Genomic DNA, 13,602 nt, shown 5'->3' with positions numbered 1-13,602 from the left:
GTAACCATAAGTTTGTTTTCTATGTCTGTGAGTCTATTTCTATTTTGTAAATAAGTTCATTTGTATAATTCTTTTAGATTCCACATATAAGCAAAATCATATGATATTTGTCTTTCTCTGTCTGGCTTACTTCACTTGGTATGCTAATCTCTAGGTCCATCCATGTTGCTGTAAGTGGCATTATTTCATTCTTTTTTATGGCTGAGTAATATTCCATTGTATATATGTACACACCTTTATCCATTCATCAGTCGATGGACATTTAGGTTGCATCCATGTCTTGGCTATTGTAAATTGTGCTGCAATGAACACTGGGGTGCACATATCTTTTCGAATTAAAGTTTTCTCTGGTTATATGCCCAGGATTGGGATCCCTGGATCATATGGTAACTCTATTTTTATGTTTTTAAGCAGCCTCCATACTGTTCTCCATAGGGTCTGTACCAATTTACATTTCCACCAATAGTATAGGGGGGTTCTTTTCTCTCCACACCCTCTCCAGCACTTATTTTGGATGATGGCCATTTTGACCAGTGTGAGGTGATACCTCATTGTAGTTTTGATTTGCATTCCTCTAATAATTAGTGATGCTGGCCATCTGTATGTCTTCTTTGGAGAAATGTCTACTTAGATATTCTGCCCATTTTTTATCTGGGTTGTTTGTTTTTTTTTGATATTGAGCTGCATGAGCCGTTTGTATATTTTGGAAATTAATTCCTTGTCAGTCACATCACTGCAAACATTTTCTCCCATTCTGTAGGTTGTCTTTTTCTTTTGTTTATGGTTTCCTTTGCTATGCAAAAGCTTTTAAGCTTAAACGATCATATACCATGATCAAGTGGGATGTATCCCAGGGGTGCAAGGTTTTTCAGTATCTGCAAATCAGTGTGATACACCACATTAACAAATTGAAGAATAAAAACCATATGATCACCTCAACAGATGCAGAAAGCTTTTGACAAAATTCTACATCCATTTATGATAAAAACTCCAGAAAGTTGGCATAGAGGGAACATACCTCAACATAACAAGCACCATATATGACAAACCCACAGCTAACATCATACTCAACAGTGAAAAGCTGAAAGCATTTCCTCTAAGATCAGGAACAAGACAAGAATGTCCACTCTCACCACTTTTATTCAACATAGTTTTGGAAGTCCTAGCCACAGCAACCAGAGAAGAAGAAGAAATAAAAGGAATCCAAATTGGAAAAGAAAAAGTAAAACTGTCACTGTTTGCAGAAAACAGGATACTATACATAGATAATCCTAAAGATGCCAACAGAAAACTACTAGAGCTCATCAATGAATCTGGTATAGTTGCAAGATACAAAATTAATGCACAGAAATCTCTTGCATTTCTATACACTAACAACAAAAGATCAGAAAGAGAAATTAAGGTAGCAATCCCATCTACCATTGCATCAAAAAGAATAAAATACCTAGGAATAAACCTACCTAAGGAGGCAAAAGACCTGTACTCTGAAAACTAGAAGATGCTGGTGAAAGAAACTGAAGGTGACTCAAATGGAAAAATACATCATGTTCTTGGATTGGAAGAATCAATATTGCTAAAATGACTGTACTACCCAAGGCAATCTACAGATTCAATGCAATCCCTATCAAATTACCAATGGAATTTTTCATAGAACTAAAACAAAAAAATTTTTAAGTTGTATGGAAACACAAAAGACCCTGAATAGCCAAAGCAACCTGGAGAAAGAAAAATGGAGTTGGAGGAATCAGGCTCCCTGACTTCAGACTATACTACAAAGCTACAGTAATTAAAACAGCATGGTACTGGCACACACAAAAAATATAGATCAATGGAACAGGATAGAAATCCCAGAAATAAACCCATGCACCTATGGTCAATTAATCTACAACAAAGCAGGCAAAAATATACAATGGAGAAAAGGCAGTCTCTTCAATAAGTGGTGCTGGGAAAACTGGACAGCTACATGTAAAAGAATGAAGTTAGAACATTCTCTAACACCGTACACAAAAATAAACTCAAAATGGATTAAAAACCTAAATGTAAGACCAGACACTATAAAACTCCTAGAGGAGAACATAGGCAGAACACTCTTTGACGTAAATCACAGCAATATCTTTTTGCATCCATTTCCTAGAGTAATGGAAACAACAATAAACAAATGAGAGATGTATCTTGGTGATATTATTTGAACCTTAAATCAAGCCAAGCCTGAAGCCTTCCTCTCATTTTACTTTTCACAATTGCACCAGATTAATCTTCCTAAATCATCATTTTGATTGCTTAAAACCTCCTTAAGTGACCACACAATGAAATCCCAAATCAGTGGTCTGATGTTAAAGTTATTTCATTACCTGACACCAACCCAACCCATCCATGCTTGCTCTCTGACTCCCCTTCCCGTACCTCATGCTGTAGCTCCATTGTGTGTTTGTGTGTTTATAGTCACAATGCTGTGCATTAGCTCCCCAGAATTTATTCATCTTCCAACTGCAAGTTTGTACCCTTTGACCAACACCCTCAGCCCCTGGTAACCATCATTCTACTCTTTGTTTCTGTGAGTTCAGCTTTTTTAGATTCTACATACAGTGATATCATACAGTATTTATCTTTCTCTGTCTGACTTATTAGGTATTTGACAGAGCACATGTAAACACATATCCTATTTTCCTCTCAAAAGGAAGGTCTCTGAGATGGAAGAGATCTCTATCCCATAACATAACTAAATAGAGGTTCTTTAAACTTTTTCAGTTCTGATGATGAATAGTAAACCAACACAGTTAATCTATTCACTGATTTGTTTATTATCCATTCACTCAACAAGTGCTTATTTAACTCACCAAGTTCTTATGTAATGCCTAGTGTGTGTCAGGCACTGTTACAGGCTTTGAGGATATAGTAGTAAACAAAACAGATGAAAATCCCTGCTCGTAGACCTGTGGAAAGAGACAGAAAAAAGAAGAAAAATAAGTAAAATTTGTAATATTTTGCTGAATATGTGATAACTGCAGGAATAAATAAATAAGTAATAAATAAATGCAGGATAAATGTGGGGGTAAATTGCAACCCCGCACTTAGAAACGTTTCTAGCCATGATCAACTCCCCTTAGATGGAGGGTAGAAATGTGACGATATTGAGCTAGTGAATAGAGGAGGCTCTTGTAGACCATTCCATATTAAAAATATTTAGTAAATCTTGTAAACTTTCAGAAGCATGGGGGTATACTCTTGTTTCAGCTTGGCTCATTTCTAAGGTAATTTTCATGGCGAATTTCAGTATATAGCTCCTTTTTTGCAGTTATGTTCAGGATTACAATGAGAGCTTATCAGCAGAAGAATTGTAAATACTTGAAATGTATTCAATTTTGACATACTGGCATTAAAATTAAAAGCATATTGGGCATCAATGTTTTCTCCTTCATAATTACAAGAAACTTTATCACCAAGTGATGATGGCCCTTTCTCCCATTATATTCCAACAAAATAACAGGCTTAAAACTGAACTTGGCATTGCTGTGGTCAGAGGAAATGTTTTATACTTAGCTTCAGAACATAAAAATTTTTTCTGACCCAACAAATCCATGAAAAATGATGTGTTAATGTATGTGTGTGTTCGTGAGAGAGAAAAAGAGAGACAGAGAGTGTTTGTTGGACATTATACATACGTGGTTATGGATAGAGAAAGGAAAACAGGCAAAGAGCCAGTAAAATAAGCAATAAAAAATCCTTGGTTTGTGGTCAGGCATGAAGCTGTAGCTTGGGCCTTCAGTGGCTCCAGCAATGAGTTAATAAGCCAATAAAATATGTGTCCATTTTAAATGTTCATAGGTCAAAGCACTTGAAACAAAGTGAGTTACATGACCAAGTTCCCCTGAGTCAGCATCATATTCTTGTTCGCCAAGACGCCTTAAATATTTAGCAGAACCATCTGTACTACTGAAAAAATAATCTCCATAAAGCTCTCAAGACCACCTCTATATACAGTACTGTAAACGACATTGAATAAAATAAAAATGAAATGATCTATAGTGGTGGCAATCTAGTCTTCCTCCTACCACCTCCCCAAACTAAAAGCCATAAGCTAAATAGCAGATGCTCTTTATTTTTGTTGTGAGTCAACAAGTTTGGCAATTTCTCTCTAGTCAGAAATGTCCACTGGGGAGGAAGTAAGTCTCTACCTAAAAATTTGAGTATTTTTACAAAGAAAAACGTTCATCTTAGAACAAGGAAATATTAGTCACAAAACACAACAACAAAATGTTTTTAGGGTCCCAAAGTTTCTGGATGCGTGGCATACTTGGGATATAGGAATTCACCAACAGGAAAATCAGTACAATTCACTAGCATGTATAATTCTGGATTTAGTCCTCACCCATTGCTTATTGGCTGAGTGAACTTGAGTTACTCTACTTTCTCAAGTCTCAGTTTCATTTGTTATGATGTTGTAGAGGAGAAAAAAAAATTTTCCCTCTACTCTTCTGAGTTCTAGCTGAGACTCCTGTAATACAAAAACAGATTCATAAGAGAAAACCAAACAGGTTTATTAACACGTATACCTCAAATACACATGGTAGATACACAGGGGAAAATGAGTAACTCTCCAGGGTGGCTTAGAATTCTGACTCAAATACCATCTTCACCTAAAGGCCAAAGAAGGGAAGGTGAGAAAAGGTCAGTCACAGGAGGTTATTAGCACAGTAAACAAGGATAAGTTTGCTACACAGATTTAAGTTGGTGCCTTCTCCATGTGTAAGATTCTCTTGTGATTCAGAATCAAATTTCTCTTTCTGATACAGAAAGGGAGACGTCCTAGACCATTGGAGAGTCTTAAGGTTGTCATGAGGATTCAATGAGCTAAGGTAAATAAGGTATTCAGAACACAGTTGGAACATAGAAAGTGCCAAATAAAAGTTAACCATTATTATTTCCGATCGATGTTTCTTCACGTGTGGTCCCTGGACTAGCAACGGCAACATTACCTGGGAACTTAGAAATACAAATGCTCAGGCCTCATCCAACACCTGCTGAATCAGAAACTCTGGAGGCAGGACCCAGCACTCTGTTTTTTTTTTTTTTTTTTTTTCAGCACTCTGTTTTAACAAGCCCTGAAGGCGATTCTGGTAACCACTGAAATGAGAACCATGCTTATAGAATATAGGGTTACACAAAAAAGAAGTTCTAATACAATTCATCACTAAGAACTTCTGGTTTTTTGTGACTATTTAAATGCAGAAGAATGCTTGGTTTTATTTCTTTCCAAACAACTAAAAAAGAAACCCAGCAGTAGCTTGAGAACAGTAGGATTTCCGTAGAATAACTCTTCCCATCTTATTTTTGACTTTGCTTAGACAGACTCCTGTAGGCCACACAACCATATTCCAAGAGATCTATTATTAAATTGTGTTAATGTATTTTGTAAAGCCAAAGATACAATGGAAAAACTCAAAAGAGAGAGCCTACAGTATTGGTGAGAATTATGAAATTATACATTTGAACACAGCCTATTACTCATTAGTCTTAACCAATTCCATAAACAAAATCATAGGACTATAAGATTGGGGCATAGGCATATGCTGAATCAGTGACAAACCTAGGTGCAGGAGTGTAATGCAGGGTTTCTAAGTCTGTGCATTTTGTGGCTTGAGTATAGTCAATAAGGTGTATGCACAGTTAAAGGTAAAATTGCTGTTTGGAACAAAGTAAGCCCCAGTGTGTATTTTTGTCACTTCATCCTCCACACTGCTGCCATAGAGATTTTTCTAAGGAACACATTTAATCATGTCACCATACAACTTAAAAGACTTAAATGGCTCCCTTAAGCCTGGCATGAGAGTCTTTGTAATCTGGCACCTGCTGACTTATTTCACAGACCCCAGTCCTACAATTAGAGCTCCTCTATGGAGCCTTGCTCGACAGCCCACTCGTCATCACTAGGGAGCTGGTCCTTCTTAACTCAGAGCTCCTGGAGCACCGTGTGCAGACCTCTAGAAGTCATTTTCACATTACATTATAATTGTTTGAACGTCGGTCTCTAAACAAGACATTTACTTAACTTTTACTGACGGCAAGAAGCACATTTTCATTTTTGCGTCCCCAGCAGTTGGCATAAAGCCCAGTACAAAAGAGACACTTAGTAAATAAAGACATTCTGTGGGTCTAAAATGTAAGAGCTATACGTGCACCAGAGATCAGCCCAGAAAAAATACAGCCATCACCTGGAGCATCTTTCTACCCATATTACAACCAAAATCTTTGAATTCTGAGAAAAAGTTCTGCCACTTTCAAGGTTCCTGTGTCACTCTCATTCTAGCAGACACAGTATCCAAGATAGAATGTCCTGTTCCCACTATCTTCTGAGAGCCACTAAAACTCATTTCATTTAAGACATTCTGACCCCCAAAGTTACTATGTCAGTTGGTATTGATTGAAACCCCCGATTTTTACCCCAGGCTGCGTGTCATGAGCTTTACAGTTTCAATACTTAAGTCACAATTGCAAAATAAGCTGGGTGTAGCAGTTTTAAGGCAGCCGACCCCACGTTTGTTAGCTTCCTGAGTAATCCTCCTGGCTCCAGAATCACTGTAATTATTTGCTGATCCACAACTCATCACTCTCCATTTTACTTCCCTCACAGCCCTGCTACCATTTCACAACCTCTCAGATTGGCATTTTAGAATGCTTTCCCTTCTCCACTTGGCTCTGCTCTATACCCTGGTATTTTATTCTTGAGAATCATTCAGCCCCGAAGCATTTGGCCCAGGGTTGCTGGAACACCTAGCAAATGTTTAAGCCAATTCCTTCACTGGAGCACTCGATGCTTGAGTCACAACACCTTGAATTAATCGCAAGTTGTTTGAGAATATCCTATTTGTTTGTTTGCTCATTATCATCTCCCTGTCTACTGTCATATCCCTTAAGCCAAAGGACACATTTTCAGTTTTTAAGTGAATTGGAGCGATGGATGGGTCTGGGTAGAATGACAATAACTCTCCCTGTAAGTAGCCAGCTCCTCACTGTCTGCCTGGAGAAATCTAGTGACAGTTCCCTGCCACTGATTCTGAGATATCTGAGGCTCCTCCTTGCCTGGAAACTTCTGATGCTCTTTTGCAATGACCAACAGAAGCTTCAGTTTTCTCATCCTTACAGGGCTTCTGTAAGGATTCATTCAGATAATATAAAGAAAGCTAGGTGTTGGTACACACCATACACATTGTAAATAATCAACAAATGGTAGCCAATCTAGCCATTGCAACTGTATTTTGAAGCCTGTATTAGTTTCCTAGGGCTGCCATAACAAGTACCAAAAACTGGCTTAGAACAACAGAAATTTATTGTCTCACAGTTCTGGAAGCTAAAAGACCAAAATTAAAGAGTTGACAGGACCACGCTTTCTCTGATGGCTCTAGCGGGGAAGCCTTCTTTGTCTCTTCTAGCTTCTGGTAGTTGCCGGCAATCCTCAATTCCTTGGCTTGTAGATGCATCATTCTAAGTCATATGGCCATCTTCTCCCTGTGTGTCTTCATATCATCTCCCCTCTGTGCTAATCTGTCTCTATGTCCAAATGTCTCCTTTTTATAATGATACCAGTCATATTGGATTAGGGCCTAATGACCTCATTTTACATTTATTACCTCCATAAAGATCACATTTCCAAATAAGGTCACATTCTGAGGTATTGGGGGTTAGGACTTCAACATATCTTTTGGGGAGAACGCAATTCAATCCATAACAGAGTTGAAAGGTAGCAGAATATGTCACCTTAAAATATGACTGTAGGAGTTCAGGACATGCCACTCCAAAATATGCCACTTTGGTGTATTGACTATTTTAAGCTGAAGGCACTTGAAAAACAGCAAACGCAGGTAGAGACTTTCTCTGAACTTCCCTTATGTGCCTAAACACAGATCCTCCAAAAGGAACTCACTTGCCATAAATCCCTTCCCTGGGAGTTTCATTAGGCAGAGAAGATTGACTTACTACCGGAGAGAAGGCTAGAGGTCAACACCATGCCTAAACGAACTTTGCCACAAACTATCAAGTCTCCCATATACATTCTTCTAAGGACACATTCAACTTTCCTAAAAATCATTCACTCTGCCCTGAGAGGCCTACATCCTTTTTCCCCTTTCCCTACTAAGATAGTATTTAAGTCTGAATTCTAAGCCACCTCGGGCTTACTCATTTTCTTCTGAGTATCTCCCATGAGGTATGCATATTAATAAACTTGTTTGTTTTTCTCTTGTTAATCTATTATTACAGAAGTCTCACCGAGAACTCAGAAAAGTAGAGGGAAGTTATTTTCCCTCCCCTGCAGAAGCAGAGTAGCCAATTGTGGTAAGAATACAGTATAGAATGGTATTTTGTTTTTCTAATAACTGACCCAATTTTGTTTTGTTGACCTCCCTTTTCTTGCTGAGGAACAGGATTCCCTGGTTATATTTCAATTTAATTTCTCTTTTGTTCTTAAAATAATCAGACAAGTTACACACCCTCAGGCTCTCACTGTCCCTGGACAGCACCTGTCTGGGGTGGGGAGAAGGCAGTGGCACACTGGTAGACCAACTTTAGGGGAGAAAAAATCCAAAGTGCCCAATTTGTAGCAGTGACTGATTTCCACTGTGTATTAATGCTATAGAGTAGTCCAACCAGGGCTGATTCAAACTACCAATGAACAACTGGCAAAATTCCTGAAAATTTAAACTTAGTCTCTTGAGCAGGTATGAACTATTTCCAGCACCCCACTGAAGGCATGGTCTACTTTCTCATGACTGCCTTCTCCCTTTCTCCTCTCTGATTCTCCAACCTGCATTTACCCACAAAACTTCAGGCAACTGATGTGGGAGCAGGTAACACTGACTTACTTGAGATGCAGCAAGCTGCTCTCAGAAACTCTGATATCCCTTTCTGGAGGTTGTTGCTGTCTCTTATCCACCAACATGACAGGGCCTCCTCTGCATGGCAGGTGTCCAGGGACTGGATGTGCATTTGTTGGTTCATTGCAGGGTCCTGAGGGGTCTTCCTCTGCATACCGTTTGATATGGAAAATCCAGCTTCAACTTGGCCTCTACTCCCCAGCCCCTTCCTTGTGAAATTTAACCTACAGACTTTTTTTTTTTTTAATCCACTCTTCCACAGTCCTTTTGGGAGATATTTGCAAGAAGGCTTTTGCCCCATCCATCTTCTTTGGCATCCATGTAATGGAGGGAAATCTAAATATCTTTGCAAAAAAATGGTGGGAAAGGCAGGTGTCCTCTGGCTAAGCCATGTCTCTCCTACCACTTTCTCCTTGTCTCATTAGCATTAAACACTCTTCTGGTCCAATAGGAAGCAACTTTAAGACAAGAGAACATTGTCAGCACCTAACCAAGTTGAGAGGAGGAAACAGATATACATCCCCAAATGTACAGGAAAAGGAGAGGAACAAGTCCAAAGTCCTTCTTTGAGTAGGAAAGAATAGTTTCCACAATACAAATTCTGCATTCTCCCAAAAGTCATCACCTTCCTGTCTTCCAGCCCCTCTTTTTTTTTCTTTTATAAATTTATTTATTTATTTTTGGCTGCATTGGGTCTTTGTTGCTGTGTACGGGCTTTCTCTAGTTGCGGCAAGCGGGGGCTACCCTTCGTTGCAGGGTGTGGGCTTCTATTGTAGTGGCTTCTGTAGTTGTGGCTCACAGGCTCTAGAGCACAGGCTCAGTAGTTGTGGCGCACAGGCTTAGTTGCTCCACGGCATGTGGGATCTTCCCGGACCAGGGCTCGAGCCCATGTCCCCTGCATTGGCAGGCGGATTCTTAACCACTGCACCACCAGGGAAGTCCCTGGTCCCTCCTAAATGTGACTCACTGATAAAGACAGGGAAACCAGTTCAGCCTTCCTAGCAGTAGGAGCAAGGATTAGGAAACTCATGACTGAAAACCAGGTCCTCGGCCTTGGAGAATTCAGTAATTTTATTATCAGAGCTCTGACTCCACTTTTTTATTATCTTTAATAATGTAGTGTTTGCTACATTATTCAGCCACATTTGGGAGAAGAAAAAGATATTAGTAATAATAGATAACATTATGAAAATAGAATAATCATACCTCGCAATGCTCCCTTACATTATTATTCCAGTAGTGGAGAAAAAATAAAAAGCTTGTTTTTAATCAAAACTAACCATAATGAAATCTGCCTTCCAAGTTGGAAGAATAGGGGGAGGAATTAATTTATGTCACTGGGAAAATAAATCTCTCTGCTGCCCCCTTTCAATTGCAGAGACTGGTGGGCGAGAAGGATTGAGACCCAGAGTAGATGATTTAGCAGACCAAGAGCACATTCATTCTTCTTTGGATATACAAGAAGATCCCCAGAGCAGAGACTGAGGATGGTAGGGTCTACTTCCACTTCTGAGGGGGAGGCAACAGAAGTAAAGGAGGGAGCAAAAAGATAATAGGAATGCAACACTGTGGTAGCTGAGGATTGTTTTGTTTCATTTTTTTCTATTTTCCATTTAAGATATTTGCTCTGCTAGGATATAAACCCCCTTCTGTGTTCTCAAACGTGCAGTAAAGATTATTACACATAAGTGCCCCATGAGAGGTTTTTTTTTTTTTCATGTAATTCAAAGAGAAGGGGACGAGTACACTGTTCGTTCAGCATGGGGTGGAGAGAAGGGAACTTATATGGGAGATGAGAGGCTAGGAATGTGGAATAAGTTCTCCCAGAAGCAGGAAGTAGGAGCCAGCCCTGAACCAACATTAATCCCTGGAAATGTGTAAAAATCTTGAAGAAGACCGGAGAACAGAGGGTCTGCGCTGACATCTGGGTTTCATTATTAATACTGTTGCTATTGTTATTATTCTCCACTAGGGAGCTAAACAGAACACACACAACACAGCTCCCAATAACAACCAAGGCACGATGGCTCCTATATCTGGGTCAGGGACTTGTGAGAGGTATATTACCAACTCTTTATACACCCCTAATAAGCACTGACTTTTATTCATTCGCAGGGCCATGTGGTGAGAAAGTTGGAGAATGTAGCCGTTTCCTGGAGCTGACATGTGGGTATCCAGGATGCCCTCATGCCAGTTGCTACACACGGCTACTATCGTTCTTCAATCTTAATCTAATAGAGGGTGAAGAGCAGGTGCCCTCAAGGTAGCCCTTCCTTTTCCAGACACTGAAATCTGTCACAGAGCACTGCGAGGCCACAGAGTTGAGTAAATATGAGCCAGTCTGCACTATTGTGAGGCATGCAGTCCCTGTGTCCCGCTGACCCGCTTGGCAAGAGCACTTTCCCTGCCCAACGTGAACAGCACTGTGTCGTCCTTTCTTCTCTGTGCAGGAAGAAAAGTCAACAGCTAGAACTTTGGTCCATTACAAACGTAAAACGTGCTTCTCTAAAGAGGCAGCATTAGAGAGTCTTTTCTAATAAACTTTTCTTTTTTTTTTTGTTTTTTGTTTTTTTTTAAATTTTATTATTTATTTATTTATTTATTTTATTTATTTTTTTTAACATCTTTATTGGGGTATAATTGCTTTACAATTGCTGATAATTGCTATACAATTATCAGCTATACATATACATGTGCTCCCATGTGTCTTCCCTCTTGCGTCTCCCTCCCTCCCACTCTCTAATAAACTTTTCTCATTAGGAATTCCACATCTTGTCATCTGAGAAGTCTCTCACGTGGCAGTTTTGTGATAGATGCCACAGCTCTGTAACAGTAGCAGCAAAGCCCTCAGCTGATGGTATTTCACTTTATGAAATTCAAATCCACAAATATATGCCAGAGATGTTAGTGGCCAATGTGCCTTCCACCCTGTCACAACACTGAAGGAGGGATATAAGATTTTATGGCACCTATAAGCCACTGACAGTCAAGTGTCTCACACACTTCTATTTTAGAGACCCTAGTGGATTTTTCTTTGCTCTTTTTTCTTCCTTTTTAAACGTGAATTTCTTTAGTTAGTTGTGCATTTTCTTCAAGGTGGAGTGAAAGCCTTTAATATTTGAATTCCATGAAGAACACCTACTGATACACAACTCAACTACTTTAAGCTGCTGAAAGCAACTATGTTAAATACACAGTATACTGAGTTTCCAAAGGGGACAGTGTATACAATTCCTTATCAGGTGTGCTTTGGTGTAGATTTACACTATGTGCCTTTGACTAACTTTCTTCTTGGAAGAGTCCCTGCTGCTTGTCAGAAGGTACTTTACTGGGTACTTCCAGTAAAGACAGCCTTTATTAGGGTGAGTTATTGTGTAAACTTAGAAAAGTAACAAGGTCTTGTATTTTAGTTTTATCTTTGACAAAATTAGGTTGTTGTATGATCTGCTATCTAACCAACTCCCTCATGAATCACCGTGGCATACAAACAAGAATAATTTAGTGCACCTTACTTCTAATACCGATCTTCAGGATACCCAGCATACTATGAAAGCAAAATAATTGAAAAATGGAAGAGAGAAGAGAAAGGAACAAAATGAGGAAGAAGTAAAGGAAGAAAAGGTAATAGGATTAATTAGACATTAAGGAAGCTTTGGGGTCCAATTGTATTTTCCATTCACATCTTTCCCTGGCTAGAAAAATCTGCTCTAAAAATAGAAACTCCATATTTGGGGGGTATACTCTTAGGCTGAGGATACATGAATAGCCTTTATACTTGTCAGCAACTAGTTCCTTTTGTCTACCTTGGTAACCCCAGTATCTTGCACATTAATGGTACTCAGTAGAGGCTCTGACAAATATTTGCAGAATAAATGTTTAAAGCTAATGTGGAAATCATTAGATGAAAGGTTGATAAGGAAAGGGAGAGGTCAGGCTGTGAACACTTGAATTCAAGAATCAATATTAATATCACTAAAATGAAACTGACAGATCCGATGTGCCTCCCGAAGTGATGTGATGTGATGTGAAATATATAACATCGTACTCTTGCAAAAACCTGAACCTGCGTTGGATGAAGGCTTTAGAGCTGAATTCCAGTCAAAAAAGAAAATGGCAGCTGGAGGAACAAGTTAAACACCACCTAAAGGAAACAGACGTTCTACAGGTCAACTCATAGTATCTTTAACAAGTCAATGACAAGGAGAAAAAGAGAGAGAGGACTACCATGGGCCTTGATGGAATCTCAATTTGACCAAATAAATTATACACAGACAATTAGGGAGATTGTAATGTGTACTGTGTGTTAAATGATTCCACATCATTTAACGCACAGTACAATAAAGCTATGGCTATGTAAGAAAATATCCATGTTTTTGGAAATGTATATCAAAATAGAATGATGTGATAATTGAGGTGTGCTTAAAATAGTTAACACACATGCATAAAGAGAAGGGGAATAGGTAAATATTGTACAGCAAAATCTTTAAAAACACTGGATCTGGGTAATAAGTATAAGGATGATATATGTATAGGGGTACATTTTGTTGTTCTCCACACTTTTATGTTTGAAACATTTATAACATAATTTTTTTCAAAAGTAAATACCTTGGGGGATGTTCTGACCAGGAAGGGGCATAGGGAGCTTTTTGAGATGCTAGAAATGCTCTCTGTATGATCAGGATGGTAGTTAAATAAATGTGTACATATGCAAAACTCATCAAACTGTACACTT

At 38.9% G+C, this 13,602-nt stretch overlaps 1 protein-coding gene across 1 annotated transcript in view; it reads right to left on the bottom strand.

Moving 5' to 3' along the window:
- TMC1 (transmembrane channel like 1) overlaps positions 1 to 9,024 on the bottom strand; it is a 190,119-nt gene extending 181,095 nt beyond the window's left edge. The window contains exon 1 of the mRNA XM_065879898.1: positions 8,859 to 9,024. Within this exon, the coding sequence (XP_065735970.1) occupies positions 8,859 to 9,024 (166 nt within the window). The remainder of the gene's footprint in view (positions 1 to 8,858) is intronic.
- Between the last annotated feature and the right edge of the window lie 4,578 nt (positions 9,025 to 13,602).

This window comes from Phocoena phocoena, chromosome 6 (assembly GCF_963924675.1).
Source record: "Phocoena phocoena chromosome 6, mPhoPho1.1, whole genome shotgun sequence".
Classification (NCBI taxonomy): Eukaryota; Metazoa; Chordata; class Mammalia; order Artiodactyla; family Phocoenidae; genus Phocoena; species Phocoena phocoena.
This window is presented reverse-complemented; position numbering and strand designations above follow the sequence as displayed.